Source organism: Cydia pomonella, chromosome 1 (assembly GCF_033807575.1).
Source record: "Cydia pomonella isolate Wapato2018A chromosome 1, ilCydPomo1, whole genome shotgun sequence".
In the NCBI taxonomy this organism is placed as follows: Eukaryota; Metazoa; Arthropoda; class Insecta; order Lepidoptera; family Tortricidae; genus Cydia; species Cydia pomonella.
In genome coordinates this window covers 4940324-4954409 of record NC_084703.1, presented here as the reverse complement: position 1 = coordinate 4954409, position 14086 = coordinate 4940324, and the positions used below count along the sequence as shown (strand labels likewise).

Genomic DNA, 14086 nt, shown 5'->3' with positions numbered 1-14086 from the left:
CGCGTGCCTTGAGTCGTAATGCGATATTATTAAAGGTTAGATTTGACACATCGGCGCGTCTTCGTGGATGACACGAACTATAAATATACGTATAATTTCAAACAAACAAACCTCCGACAAGAACGATAACTGCGCCTAATGTATAAGTGGCCAAGAGCATGTCGAGCCCTGCTCAGTGAAGGGTCCCGTAGTAACCCGTCCGTCACAATAGGATTAGCAAGTATCAAGTGCATTACAAGCATAAGGGACTCCCTTTGCAGCGCTTTGGAGGTTTTTTATTAAGAATGGAAGACTTCATACTATCTAAGTACCTAACTGAAAAACGGATTAACCTTTACATGCAAAGTTTAAGCTTTACTTTCACGATGATTTTTATATGTTTGAACCCATCCATTTCCGAAGATATTTACTTAATAATAAAATTGTTATTGAAGACCCCTATTCGTTTCGAATGACCTATTAAATAACAACCCTCACCATGGGGTTGATACGAAACAAAAATCCTCCCACTTTACGTGTACTAAAAAAAGTAAATACTTCTTCTAGTTTTTATTTTACCACTTTGTCGGCATGATTGTTTTTTATATCCATGCCATGTAACACTGATATCACACTGACATCTAACTGATATCATTCAAATATCGTGCATTTCGCTCGTACTTGCCCGTACATGTATTGGCGCGGGCGAGACGTCCGATAGCTAAATAATTTGATTCAAATATCATTAATGTCAGTGTACATTCGAATTTGCTTCTCACCTCATTCGTTCATCGGAAACCGAAAACTGGGTCAAATTTAACATGCAAGATTTGACCCGTACAAACATTGACATTAATTGCATTAAAATAGGTAATAGCTTGTAAAAAGATAGAGACCATAGTTTTAACTTCTGTTTCGGTCAAGACAAATAATCTGGAGACTGATTCGTTTAAATTGGTTTTGATACAACCGTGCCGTGGTTTTGATGACTATCGCGCATCTCACGCGCGACATCCATTTCGTTTCGCATACACCGATCACTCCAATCAGCGCGTGAGCAATCTTAAAGGTAATATTAAAATAAGATCTATACCGCAACAAGTTGATATCAGAATTAATGTTCTGCTTAGTAGTTATAATGTACTGGTAATATTAAAAAAAATTTAGTTATAATAGCCCTGATAATTCCTTAATCTCTGTGTACGGTAAGCTGCAGAGATAACTGATCCCGCCTGCATGAAATAGTTATTTGTGAGAGGAAAGTTGGTGTTTCTTGCGAGTGTTGATGATGAGACGTTCATCACGAGATGTAAAATAACTTTGCTCTCGTGAGACACACAACTTTTCACCTCAATAGTGAGAACATATTAAAAGTTAAAAAAATTCAACATCAAGTTAATCACATTTATAATAATAATCACATTCATGAATGAAAGGCATCATCATTATAACAAAACCTTCTAGAAATATTCCGGTATTCTGGCCTTCACTACATTAAAAAGCTACTTTGTCTCACTCCCTGGAGTGACGAAACTAGGCTTGTCGAGCTGCTGAGGTGAAAACTTGTTTGTAGGTGGGGTCAGTTACATGTAAACATGAGTTTGTAGTCATTTTTGTCAAATTTGCCTACGATATAACTTCCGCGCAGAGCCCCATAACTCTTAATATATGTATGTATAACTTGGACTGTAATGTAGTTATTTTTTTCTTTCTGTCAGTACCTAACATATATATTTATAAACTGAGGTTCAATATAAATTGCAAATAACGAAAACAAACCAATTTACCTTCATTTCTTCGTAATCTCGTACTTTTTGTGGACAACCATGATTTTATCAACAGTGTACTTATATACTTTTATTCATACATTTTATATCAACAAAGAGAATTTGGAATACTTAGGGGTGTATTGTCAAGGACAATTTGTAGCCACAAATTTACTACCATTTTGCGACACATGATTAAAACTTTTAGACTCCGCCATTCAACGCCATTTGACTTTGATCCTTATTATATCACTCTAAAATCAAAATTCTCTTTGATATCAACACAAACATCGTAAACCGTTAGTTTATATGTCAAATCTGTCAGTATTGTTTACATTACTTTCAATTTCTATCGAAATTCACCCCTTCGGCCGCGTACGCAACCAGAGCTTCGTAACCAGATGCGATTGAAAACTATTTCTGCCTTGTACGAAACCGGTTGCGATCAAAAACTAATTTCGTCTTACTCGTAACTAGTTACGATCGAACACTTCTCGTTCTTATACTAAACCAATGTCTGGGCCATCTAGCTATAGGTTTTTTTTTTAAATATTTTGTCATGATACTCATGATAATTTCTTATCCTGAATGTCAGTGCTCCATGTCTCTTAAGCCAGTGTCTTTTAAGGAACAAGGTTACATTGTATTTGCCAACAAAGTACCTATTTGAATATTATCAACTGGTACAATTTTGTGTTCTGATTTTTGACTAGATATATAACGTGTACAGTACTTATACTGTATAACAAGGTGTATAAATATAATCTTAGCTGACTTTATCAACGGTCGAAAAGTTTCGTACAACAAAGAAAAGTGTTCGATCGTAACTGATAACTAGTAAGACGGAATTAGTTTTTGATCGCCACCGGTTTCGTACAAGGCAGAAATAGTTTTCGATCGCATCTGGTTACGAAGCTCTGGTTGCGTACGCGGCCGAAGGGAAATTCACTTTACTATATTTTCTAGTCTTTCGAACCACGGGAAAAGCTAGTGGAAATAACAAATTTTGCTAAGTAGATTGTTAAAATTATATGTAATGATATGTACAGTTTTTCATAAAAGTTTCGTTAATCCACTTGAGCTACAACAAATGTTCACATAAATTATTTTCTTCAGTCGGTTAAATAAACCTAGATACAGCAGTCTCTTGCGTGACAGTAAAGTCAATGACCTGATTATGGTCACTTATGGATTATACCTGTACAGTCGCCATCAGATATAACGGAGCGGATAAAGTACTCATAAATATCAAAACACGCCTCTATTGTCAAGGCGGGCGTTAGAGTGCGTGTTCAGATATATTGAGCACCTCGGCAGCTCCGATATATCTGATGGCAACTGGACCTGTAATACTTACACGTCGCCTTGTAGGCAACAATCGATACTGTATGCAAAACAGCTGTCGATTTACATCTCTTTAATGTACACAACGTGCTCACGAGGAACTCAAATGATTTTAATAGTGTATTCCTGATTATATTTACAGAATAAAATGACGGTTCATGGGAGACAGGGGGTTACTTATATGGAAGGTTAGGTTGGGTTAAGTTAGTTATACTAAAAAATGTCATCAAAAACCCTTAATTAGGTGGCGCTACAATACCTAGAATACTTGAGAAAAAAATGTAATCATAGACAGCGCACTTCACTCCGTCAATAACGCCGAGGTTCTTAGCTAATCTAGCGCTACTCTGGAGAGATTTGGAACTATTATTTATAGCTGACAGCTGGACACTTTGCAACATTTCTGCCTAAGGAGATTTTGTTCTTTGCCTCTACCTTCCATAATCATACGTCATAAGAGACGGTCTGCCACATAATATTTATTTCTTATCACTAATAAATAAGTAATATATTTGAGGGTACATAACTATATGTTTCTTATACCGGACCTCCCACTAAAATCGGTATTGTACGGACTAATACATTTGTCGCGGTTAAACTTAGTGATGTGTTCTTCGGGAAATTACTGCCTGTGGGAGTGTTGCTTGCAATATTTCTATATGAGACATTGATAAATGAAGTATGTTTACTAGCATTAACAATGACTGGTGATAGCGGTGAAGCTTCGTTTGTGAATTTATACTCAAACACCCAAATTGTCAGTAGAAAAAGGCGTAAAATTAAAATTTTCTATAATAGATCAATCCTTCGCGCCTACATTTTTTAAATCTGCTGCTTTTTTTCTACAGACTAATCGGCTAAACCAGAATATAGTTACATCTATTCACAAGGTAAGGTGCAAAAATGTACCTACCCGATCAATCAAATACCGCAATGTAACGAAACTCGTATACACAGCACTTGACTCACAACACTACACATTGGCACAGATTATATCAGGGGTTCCGAATCCTTTTTAGTATGCGGCGCACTTGCAAATTTATAATTTAACATCGGTGCCCTAACCTACCTAGGCTTTTAGAATTTTTTTTTTTTTTTTTAAATAAACGTTTATTCACATTTCATGCCTTATAAATATTTACAATATACTTCTGCCAAACCACAGAGTGGTTTGTTGGCAGACGAAGCTCCTATAATATGCAAGCATGTAGTCTATATGTTACTTATATTTTTATCTATTTAACCTCTTACCGCATGCGCAGCCCTATATGGCAATTATAATATTCAATTCTATTGATAGCTATTAAAGTTTATTTTTAAACAGATATAATACTTTTGTTTACGACATGAAGTAAGGGGTTAACGCTACAAATTAGATTGGTAACATGGTGAGGAGTACATTATTGTCTACAAGCAGCAGGGTGCCGCGGCGAACTGTTTGGGGGGGTACCCTTGGATTACACAACGAGTATTTTTGATACGACATACCCAAAGGATAGTTAGATTAAGTTTTAATGAACACACTTTCATAGATTTTATAAAAAAACAAACTACTTTTATGTTACCATATAAAATAATTCAGCAAGCAATGGGTCACTACTTTGTTATGACTCAAAACGTCGCATTTAATGACGCGCGGTCACAACTGTCACAAGGCCTGTGATGAACGAAATGCCGTACGAAAAAATTTCAAAAATTAATTATGCTCTTAAAAAAAACTTTCAAAATCGTTTTATAGCACTAACCTACGTCTAGTTTATATTTGCGGTTATATAAAAAATACACACAGTTCACATTGTCCTATGATTGCGGGAAATATCGCCGTTGGCAATATTTCCTGGGCATGAAAGAGCATCACTAAGTATAGTGACCACGCACTTTATAGAGTCCAATCATATTAAATTGCCGGCTTTATAGACATAATTCATTAGAACTTTGTGTTCCGTAATCCTATTGGCAAATGCAAATTCGTTATTGTTTGATTGTTTATGCCATTAATAATGCGACGAATTATTGTAGGTAGATTGTTCGTTTGTATTATATAGGATTCAATGTTCTGGAACCGCCATCATTTTTAGACAGGCTACTTAACGACATTTTGTGGAGTAATTTATGAATTTTGGGCCAGTAGGTAGTGAAGATTGATGAATATTGGTTATGGTTAGAAGGTAGGCATTGACATAAATACTAAGGACGGGCCTTACGGGCAATAAAATTGGTGCCAGTGCAGCGGTGTCATGCACACGAATTCGAGTCAATCGTCCAGTCTAACGCCACAATTGGTTGATGGTAGGCCCCCAGTTGCGTTAGACTGCACGATTGCCTCGAATTTGTGAGTGACACCACTGTGCTAGCACCATTCTTAGTGCTCAATGGAAGAAGTATATATGTCGTTGGCAAAATCGGACATATTATAAAATTCCTATGCATATCGTGAAACATTATCTCGTCCCCTGGGGGCCGCCGAAACTGAAATTCGCAAATTGCGGGGATCTTTCTCTTCTACTCTCACTAAGACGTAATTTGAATGACAGAGAAAAATGCCCGCAATTAACGAACTTCAATATTTGCAATTATAGCCCTGAGTCGACGGAGCCCCGCTACGTGGAGCTCCTATTTCTGGACAGTTTGCCCTTCGGGCATCTGAAGCCACCTAACGAACCTATTCTACCCTACGTAATACCTAAATAAATAATTTTAAGGACAATCTTACACAGATTTACACATAGAATTAATTAATTTAGTATGGGTAGCACATCGTTACTGGTGAATTTCCAATACGACTTGGAACTCCGGTAGCCGTCTAAGAAGTGTAACGTTCTTATGGTAGATGTCGCTAGGGTCCCCTAGACCCATATGGTGGAAAAATTTGCTGCCTAGGGATGAGGTCTTGGTGGCTCAGATGGCAGAGCGCTGGAGTATTAATCCAGAGGCCGTGAGTTCAAGTCTCACCCAAGACAGTAATTTTTCCACTTATAAAATTATTCTAAGCAAAACTTGTACTATAGATACGGGGCGGCGATATACATACGTATATAGATAAACTTATAAGTACACATAGAGAACACTCATGACTCAGGAACAAATATCGAATGTGACTATCGTCAAAACATTTTACGATCGACCGCAGACATATAGGTAGATTACTTGTGAGTATTGTAAAAGAAATACACTAATATATGTAACATAATAACATTTCAATATTTGATTTGTAAGTAATGTCTATAAAATTTTGAATGTATTTACTAAATTACAAAAAGTTTGTAGATAACAACAACTCCGTTTCCCTCTCTGTTCAGATTGTCCGTACGCTAATTATCAGTTTACATTGAACGAAGGGTAAATAGAAGCAGACCTTAGGGCCTACCGCGAACCACGTTCGACGTGTTGCCTCTCTGTCGCACTTATAAATTCGTACGTAAGTATTACAGGGAGGCAGCACGTCGAACGTGGTTCGCGGTAGGCCCTCTGATCATTAGTGAATCTTAGCACTAAGGATAACAAATTGACAGAGTGGCATTTTTTTTTGTTAGTTTATTTATCATAAAGGTACATAACATTGTGACACCACTTTATTCCTCGCCAAACTGCGGTCGCAGTTTGTTGGCGAGATAGCGCTCATTTATACATTACGTATGTATGTCCGCTTTCGGTATCAAATGTCGCCCCAATAACTTGTGGCTTCGTTCGTTGTTCTCGATCAACGCATGACAAAGCTTTAGTATACCCCATTTCATTGATCATGGCGGGATTCCACTTGAGACGGTCATTAGGCGTAAATAATACGAGTAGTTAGTTAGTTAGTTACATTATAAGATACCCCGCAAACTTTTTTTGCGGTGTCCTGTGTTACATGTAACTGTCCAGTTTTGATCATTTGTGTTATTATTTGACCACAGTGACCACACACTGACTTTGAAAAGCAGAGCTCGTAAAACAATTGTTAAACAATAGATCAACATTATGTTTCTCTTTGTACAGTTTTAAGCGGAATCCGGCCATGGTAAATGAAGTGGGGTATACATGGCAGTGTGTCTCAAATCAAAGAGTACTGCGAACCTCCTTGTCCAGGTTCATTACGTGTTACCGTGTGTGTACCGTACCGTTACGTGTGACCAGTGTGTGTACACGAACCCTATAAATTCACTAGCGAACCGTTTGGGAACCTAGAATGAGATAATTAAACTTACGTATGAGGAAATTAGTACCCCTAGTGTAAATTTATTCGATAGCGTGGCGTGACGTATGCGTTTGCGTCTAATTTTGTCACAGAAAAGGTATTGGTCTGTAGATTTTGTATAGGATTTTGAGTTTCCAATACATCCCGCTTGGCGCGATGTTTCTAAATCCCATACAAAATGAGATTTAACGCAAACGCGTACGTCACGCTACGCTGTCGAATAAATTTAGACTAGGGGTTCTGAGTTAGTGTCTTAACGACTGCACTGCGTTTAATATAATTTCATGTCATATGTGTTTGTATAGTTATACTGATATTCTGTAAAATATTATGTCGTAGGTAAGTACAGTCAAGTGTCAAAATATGAGTACACACACACACTAGTTGCGCAAAAATGTGTTCCGTAGCCCCTGTATCGACGAATTACGATATCGATCAAGAGCTATGGGACATATTTGTGAGTAAGTTTATTTTCACCTCAGCAGCTCGAACAAGCCTACTTTCGTCACTTCAGGGAGTGAGGAAAGTGTGACTTTCGTCACTCCAGGGAGTGAGACAAAGTAGCTTTTTAATTTAGTGAAAGCCATGAATACAAGAATATTTCTAGAAGCTGTCGTCATAATGATGATGCCTTTCATTCATGAATGTAAATAAATGTGGATAACTTAATGTTGAATTTTTTTAACCTTTAATAAGTTTACTGAGGTGAAAAGTTGTATGTGTCACACGAGAGCAAAGTTATTTTACATCTCGTGTTTTTGAGTCCCTCTCAAGAAAAATCAACTTTCCTCTCTTGTTGCACAAATAACTATTTGAGTTTTGTAATAAATGAGTCTTGTAAGACGAATAAATTTAAAAAGCAACAGCAGACTTAGTAACTAAGAAGCACATTCATATTTACCAGTAACTGGCATGCAAAAACACAAACACGCGTACATCTATTAACTATACTAATAAATCTAATATTATACATGTCACTTCTTATAATTACAACAAAAAAACAAATGTCATAGGTACTTTATCTAATTACAATTGCCAGTGTCTAGTCATATCTGAAATAGTCAAAAAATTCATCAATTTAATAAAAACACTCTTATCAAGCAACTTTTAACTTTACGCTTAAAAAGACTAAATGGTAATGATTTCAGTTCGTCTTGGAGACAGTTATACATTTTATTGCCATACAGTAAGCGCTCTTTCCACACAATACTGTCTTTTTTGCGGGTATGACGAGACGATTAGGGTATCTTGTATTAAATTGACAAATGTCCTTAAACAGTAAAAAGTTCAGGATGCACTCTAACCATGCGATTTATTTTCTCGTCCATGCATTTCGTACATAGGCGAGGACTCGATTGCATCTGTAGAAATTCTCCGCTGGTTTAGAGATCGCATGTTTTGCATCGTGGTTATAACAGCGATGTCAAGGTCCATAATATACAGGGCATCGCAAATAAATCGCATCTTAAAAGTCCGCAGCAAGCTTGGCCGAATTTCACCTTCCCAGACAAACGGAGATTCATTCTCATTTTAAAGCTACGCGTTGGATTGTAATTAATATTTGCACATACAATTAAGTACATGAGTTATATATATGCCCGCAATTATAATTAATTTATATAGCTCCAGCTTAAGCTTCAAGTTTTTTTGACAATACACCTCTATTTCAATTCCTCTTTGATATTATTAAAGCTTGCAAAGTTAGGACTTAGAAAGTAGAATTAAAAGTCTAGGTAACCTGATAAAATCCAATAACAATTTAAGTGTAAAAGCTGCAAACGTGTTTTAGTCTTGGCAACATTAAGTGTTTTTATGGGATATAATAAATTGTGTCACAAGGGAACAAAATAACATAATTACGGCGACATTGAGTCCTGAACGAAGCGAGGTATTCCAAAATGGAATCCTAAGGGATTAAAGCATTCACGCCAAAGGTGGAAAAATTTGCTACCATGTAGCACATACTGCTTTTCACATCACCTATGAGGAAATTATTATGCTTCAAAATATGATTTAAGCTAAAAAAAATAGTACCTATGCATAAGATTTAAAAAATCGTGCCCTAGAACAGAAAAGTGCCACTTCGATCCTTCCAAATTTCTACAGATGCCATCGAGTCCTCGCTTCCTAGCAGGGAAGAAAAAGCCCTTTTCCGAATAGGTGATGTGAAAAATATAGGTTCTTTTAGCCGGTTTTAATATGGATTTAAAGTGTATTCATCCGGACAAAGAGATAAAAATATGTGAACTCTAATCTTATTCTCAAGTTCATTGAGCTAATTTTGTCGCTCTTGTATCGTATTTATATACCTTTATCTGCATCTATATCAATACATTCAGAAACGATAAACTATACGCCTATATTAAAAAACCTGTATCTGTAGGTGCATCGTAATTTTAACTTTATCCTATTTATAACCTTAATTACATTCAAACTTTTGTGAGAAATAAAATAAAAGATTGGCCTCTATTCTAATATCAGTCGAGATGACGTTTTATTCGAAATGAAAGTGTCAGTTGCAAACAATTTTGACTGGCATCTTACTTGATATCGAACGATATGGCAGTCGGTACCGACTCTTGTCGTTCCTTTTTTTTGTTGAAGCTTATGATATTGATGTAGATGAAGCAGTGTATGTAACTGTACATAATTAGGCATTAATATACTCGTATGATCCTTTTATGAAACTCATTTCATTCGTTTCATAAACCCACACTCGTATTTTAATGCCTTTCATTATGAAGCAGTCACATAAACTACTATTATTTATGACCCTGGGAGTTGAGATCAGATGTAGTGAAGAATTAATAATTAATTGACATTGGGAAAACTCGGAAATGCCCATAAATTATCATAATGAGTGTTGTGTTCATATGAATCTATCGTACCTAAAAGCTTTTGGTCAATGCCAAATGTTAAATTTGATGATAATGATGATTATCTGATATATAAACGATGCAACTTGCAAACTTTAGTTGATTTTATCTATAACTTGTTTTTTATAGCCCATTTGTGCACCGTATAAGGAAATATAAACACATTTTTAGTGTCATATAGTTTTCCGAAAATAATTATATAAAGGAAATCACAGATATAAAGGCGACGACCGCTGTGGTTTAGTCGATAGTGACCCTAGCTTCCTATGGTCCTGGGTTCGAATCCTGGTAAGGGCATTTATTTACGTGACGAGCATAGATACAGGATGTTTATTTAGTCACCTGCAATAATTTACGGGGTGAATATATAGGTTATACTGAGCAACTTTTACTATGGGACCAACCGCGAAAACGCGAAAAAAATTTGGCTAATTCATACATTTTGGCTGTCTGACCTTGATATTTTCTATGGGAGAGTAATTTTTTTTTGTCTCGATTTCGGGGTTCCCGTAGGTAGTTGCTTAGTATGATCTGTATATTCACCCCGTAAATTATTGCAGGTGAGTAAATAAACACCCTGTATTTGTTCCTGAGTTTTGGGTGCTTGCTTTCTTTGTATTTAAGTATTTAAATATTTATTTATTTATTTATTTATTTAAACCTTTGGGAAACAAACAGGCAAAAACAACACATATAGTTAATCAGATTACACATTCATAAGCCAAACAGTTTCCACTAATGAATAATAACAATTATGTTGCTCAGAAATTAACATTAATATTAAAACATGCAAAACTCAAATAACACTAACTGTTGAAAACAATATTAACAAATTGGCAAGTATGCTGAAATATACTAACTAATCAATATTATTATTAGCTGTACATTTTATTGCAGAAACAAACTGCTGTAATGATAAATGGAATATATCAATATCAGAAAATTTTTCATTATAAGTTCTACACGCTCTAGCTAAGAACTTATTTCTTGCATATGTAGTACGACCAAAGTTAATTGCAAATAGGCTTGTGGAGCGAGTTCGCCGATCAGGACATCTAATTGAAATTTTAGACAAAAGATTGGGAGAATCAATAAGGCCATGTATGATTTTGATCAAAAATATCTGATCTCGAATTTGTCTACGGGTTTGAAGAGAGATATGACGACTGAGGGCCTACCGCGAACCACGTTCGACGTGTTGCCTCCCTGTCACTCCAATTAAGGCGTAATTAGAGAGACAGAGAAAGATTTCCATAATTTTCCTATAACCTATCTATCATATCATTGACTTTAAGACATTCATATTGTACTCTACTGATAGTATTACATTAAAAAAAAAATCTTCGTAGGGGTTTCGTTTGTACAGTCAAGGTATTAAATATCGATACTAACACAGTGCCAAAATTATGTATACACGACCTTATTGCCTACATATTAAGGTGTGTACATATTTTTGTCACTTTGTCCGTATCGATATTTAATACCTTGAATGTATGAAGATTAACAGTATCACTATCATAAGTCCGGTGCGCCCCATCCTTGCCAGCCCAATATTGCAGCCACTGTACTAACTGATCATCGATGTACCTTATATCTTCCCCCTAAGACTCATAAACCGTCAGTTAATATTTTCTACGTTGGCGCGCAGCCTACCTTTAATACCGTGTTAATATCGACTCGCGCGCAGTCCCAGCTCCGCCGCGTCCGAGACCGGAGCGCCCGCGCCGCCAAAGGTCATAAGTCGAATACGAAGTTTGCCCTTTGGATTTTTAATATGCCTGAATACAGTGGTGAGTTTTTGGAACTTTAAAATATGTGATAATTGTGTACGCCAAAAATATAAGAGTTTAATGGACATGGTATATTCCTGAAATATATGAAGGGATTTTAAAATACACTCACGTTATAAATTTTATTAAAATAGGTTTCATAGTTTCCGAGTAAAATAGCTGTGACATACGGATACGAACAGACGGAAGGACATGACGAAACTATAAGGGTTCCATTTGCTATTTCGGCTACAGAACCCTAAAAGAACATAACTATAATAGATATGATTTTAATAAGAAATTTATAAACCTTTATATAGTGATTTAAATATGTGGCTGAAAGTTCAGGAATATACATGTCCATTACGTACATACATACATTTCCATTACGTTATTTCAAAGAAGTAGTCAGCAATAATGGTGACCCAAAAAAAAAATTACAGTAACTTGTTTTTAAATATAAATAAATCGTTCTAGTTAAGATCATCATTCATAAGGCAAATATAAGGTGATAACAGATTAGTTACCGATATTTTATGAAATGGTGGCTCTCTTCAATATATCTTTACTAATAGGCATTTAAATATTTTAACTACTTTTACTAATACAATTAAACCAATAGATTCCCAATTTCTATTGCTCGTATTCCAAAAATATCAAGTCGCAGTTTTACACAGATTTTGGAGTGACGAACACATTAAAACAATTAGGTATCTTGAAATACAAAAAAAAATCATTTAACATTTTGTTTTCATTTACCGAACAAAAAAAATTAATTATAATTCTATAATAATAGAATTGAATTGATATTATCTAAAAATAATCACATATGAATTTAACTGACAAGATGTTTAACGCTTTCTGTCATGTGAACAAATTGTTAGTCTAAAATGTCGTTACCAACGTATCATTTGATTTTATCAACGTGAAGTGACCAGAGTGGCTACCGCGAACCACGTTCGACTTGTTGCCTGTACGTAAATTTGTACGTAAGTGTGACAGGGAGGCAACACGTCGAACGTGATTCGCGGTAGGCCTTCAGTTAAGTGTTAAGTATAGGGACCGTGCGTGTTGGAGGGTCTGCCATCTTGTGGCCTGAATCAGAACCATAAACATATACATTTACACGTCACGTGTTTTCTTGTGCATATTTAGTAGGGTCTGCCATCTTGTGGGCTACATCAGAACAATAAACATCACATTTACGCCTCGCGCGAAAAATTTGACGGCTCCTGTGCTGCCCCCTATAGTTCATGCACGCTCCCTATAAGAGGTTCTAGAATCTACCCCTCTTCTTCCTCGCGTTGTCCCGGCATTTTGCCACGGCTCATGGGAGCCTGGGGTCCGCTTGGCAACTAATCCCGAGAATTGGCGTAGGCACTAGTTTTTACGAAAGCGACTGCCATCTGACCTTCCAACCCAGAGGATAAACTAGGCCTTATTGGGATTAATCCGGTTTCCTCAAGACATTTTCCCTCATCGAAAAGCGACTGGTAAATATCAAATGATATATCGTACATAAGTTCCGAAAAAGTCATTGGTACGAGCCGGGGTTTGAACCCGCGACCTCCGGATTGGAAGTCGCACGCTCTTACCGCTAGGCCACCAGCGCTTCTAGAATCTACTCAATGAGTCCATTTAATTATCTCATAAACAGGGTGTTTTTCGTAGCAAATTTGTTTTCCTTTGTCCCCAAAATACATCATATAACCTATAACCGATAGTGTTATGTTTACGATGCTTGATATAAAAATAATCTTTACTTGATTTAGTCGTTATCTTTTATCTATTTTTCAATTTGTTCACTCTATATTATTTTATGTCTTTTTCCTTCTTGTCTGTTACCTTTCGTGATTTTTCTCACTTGATGGTCTCATGGGAAGATCAGCGCTGGAAGCCACCAGCAACATGCTGAGATGAGGCCATTTCGTGGCACTTTATACTTCCTTTGTTTTTGTTATATCATGTAATTTAATGTGTCTTGTTTGTGTCTACGAATAAAAAATATTCTATTCTATTCTATAATGTTTCCAGGAGCCGAGTAAACAGCTGTAAAAATATCAGCAACTAATTTATTAGCACCTTATATTGTTGGAGTAGCTTTTGACTTTTCTTTATCCTGTCTGTCGTAATGTTTAGCTTTATTATAGGATAATTTCTTGGCGCAAGCGA

The 14086-nt window shown here is 36.1% G+C and overlaps 1 protein-coding gene and 1 non-coding gene across 6 annotated transcripts in view; both read left to right on the top strand.

The window, feature by feature from the left end:
• LOC133519291 (beta-alanyl-dopamine/carcinine hydrolase) overlaps positions 1–14086 on the top strand; it is a 96012-nt gene that overhangs the window by 55813 nt on the left and 26113 nt on the right. Inside the window, exon 1 of one of the 5 annotated variants that reach the window (XM_061853508.1) lies at positions 11773–11935. The exons of the other annotated variants lie outside the window; for them this stretch is intronic. Coding sequence (XP_061709492.1) covers positions 11920–11935 — 16 coding nt within the window. The 5' untranslated portion in view covers positions 11773–11919. Of the gene's footprint in view, positions 1–11772; positions 11936–14086 lie in introns of those variants that run through there. 5 annotated transcript variants of the gene reach the window in all.
• On the top strand, positions 5977–6049 carry Trnan-auu (transfer RNA asparagine (anticodon AUU)). Its single transcript has one exon. It is a non-coding gene; the product is annotated as a tRNA-Asn (tRNA).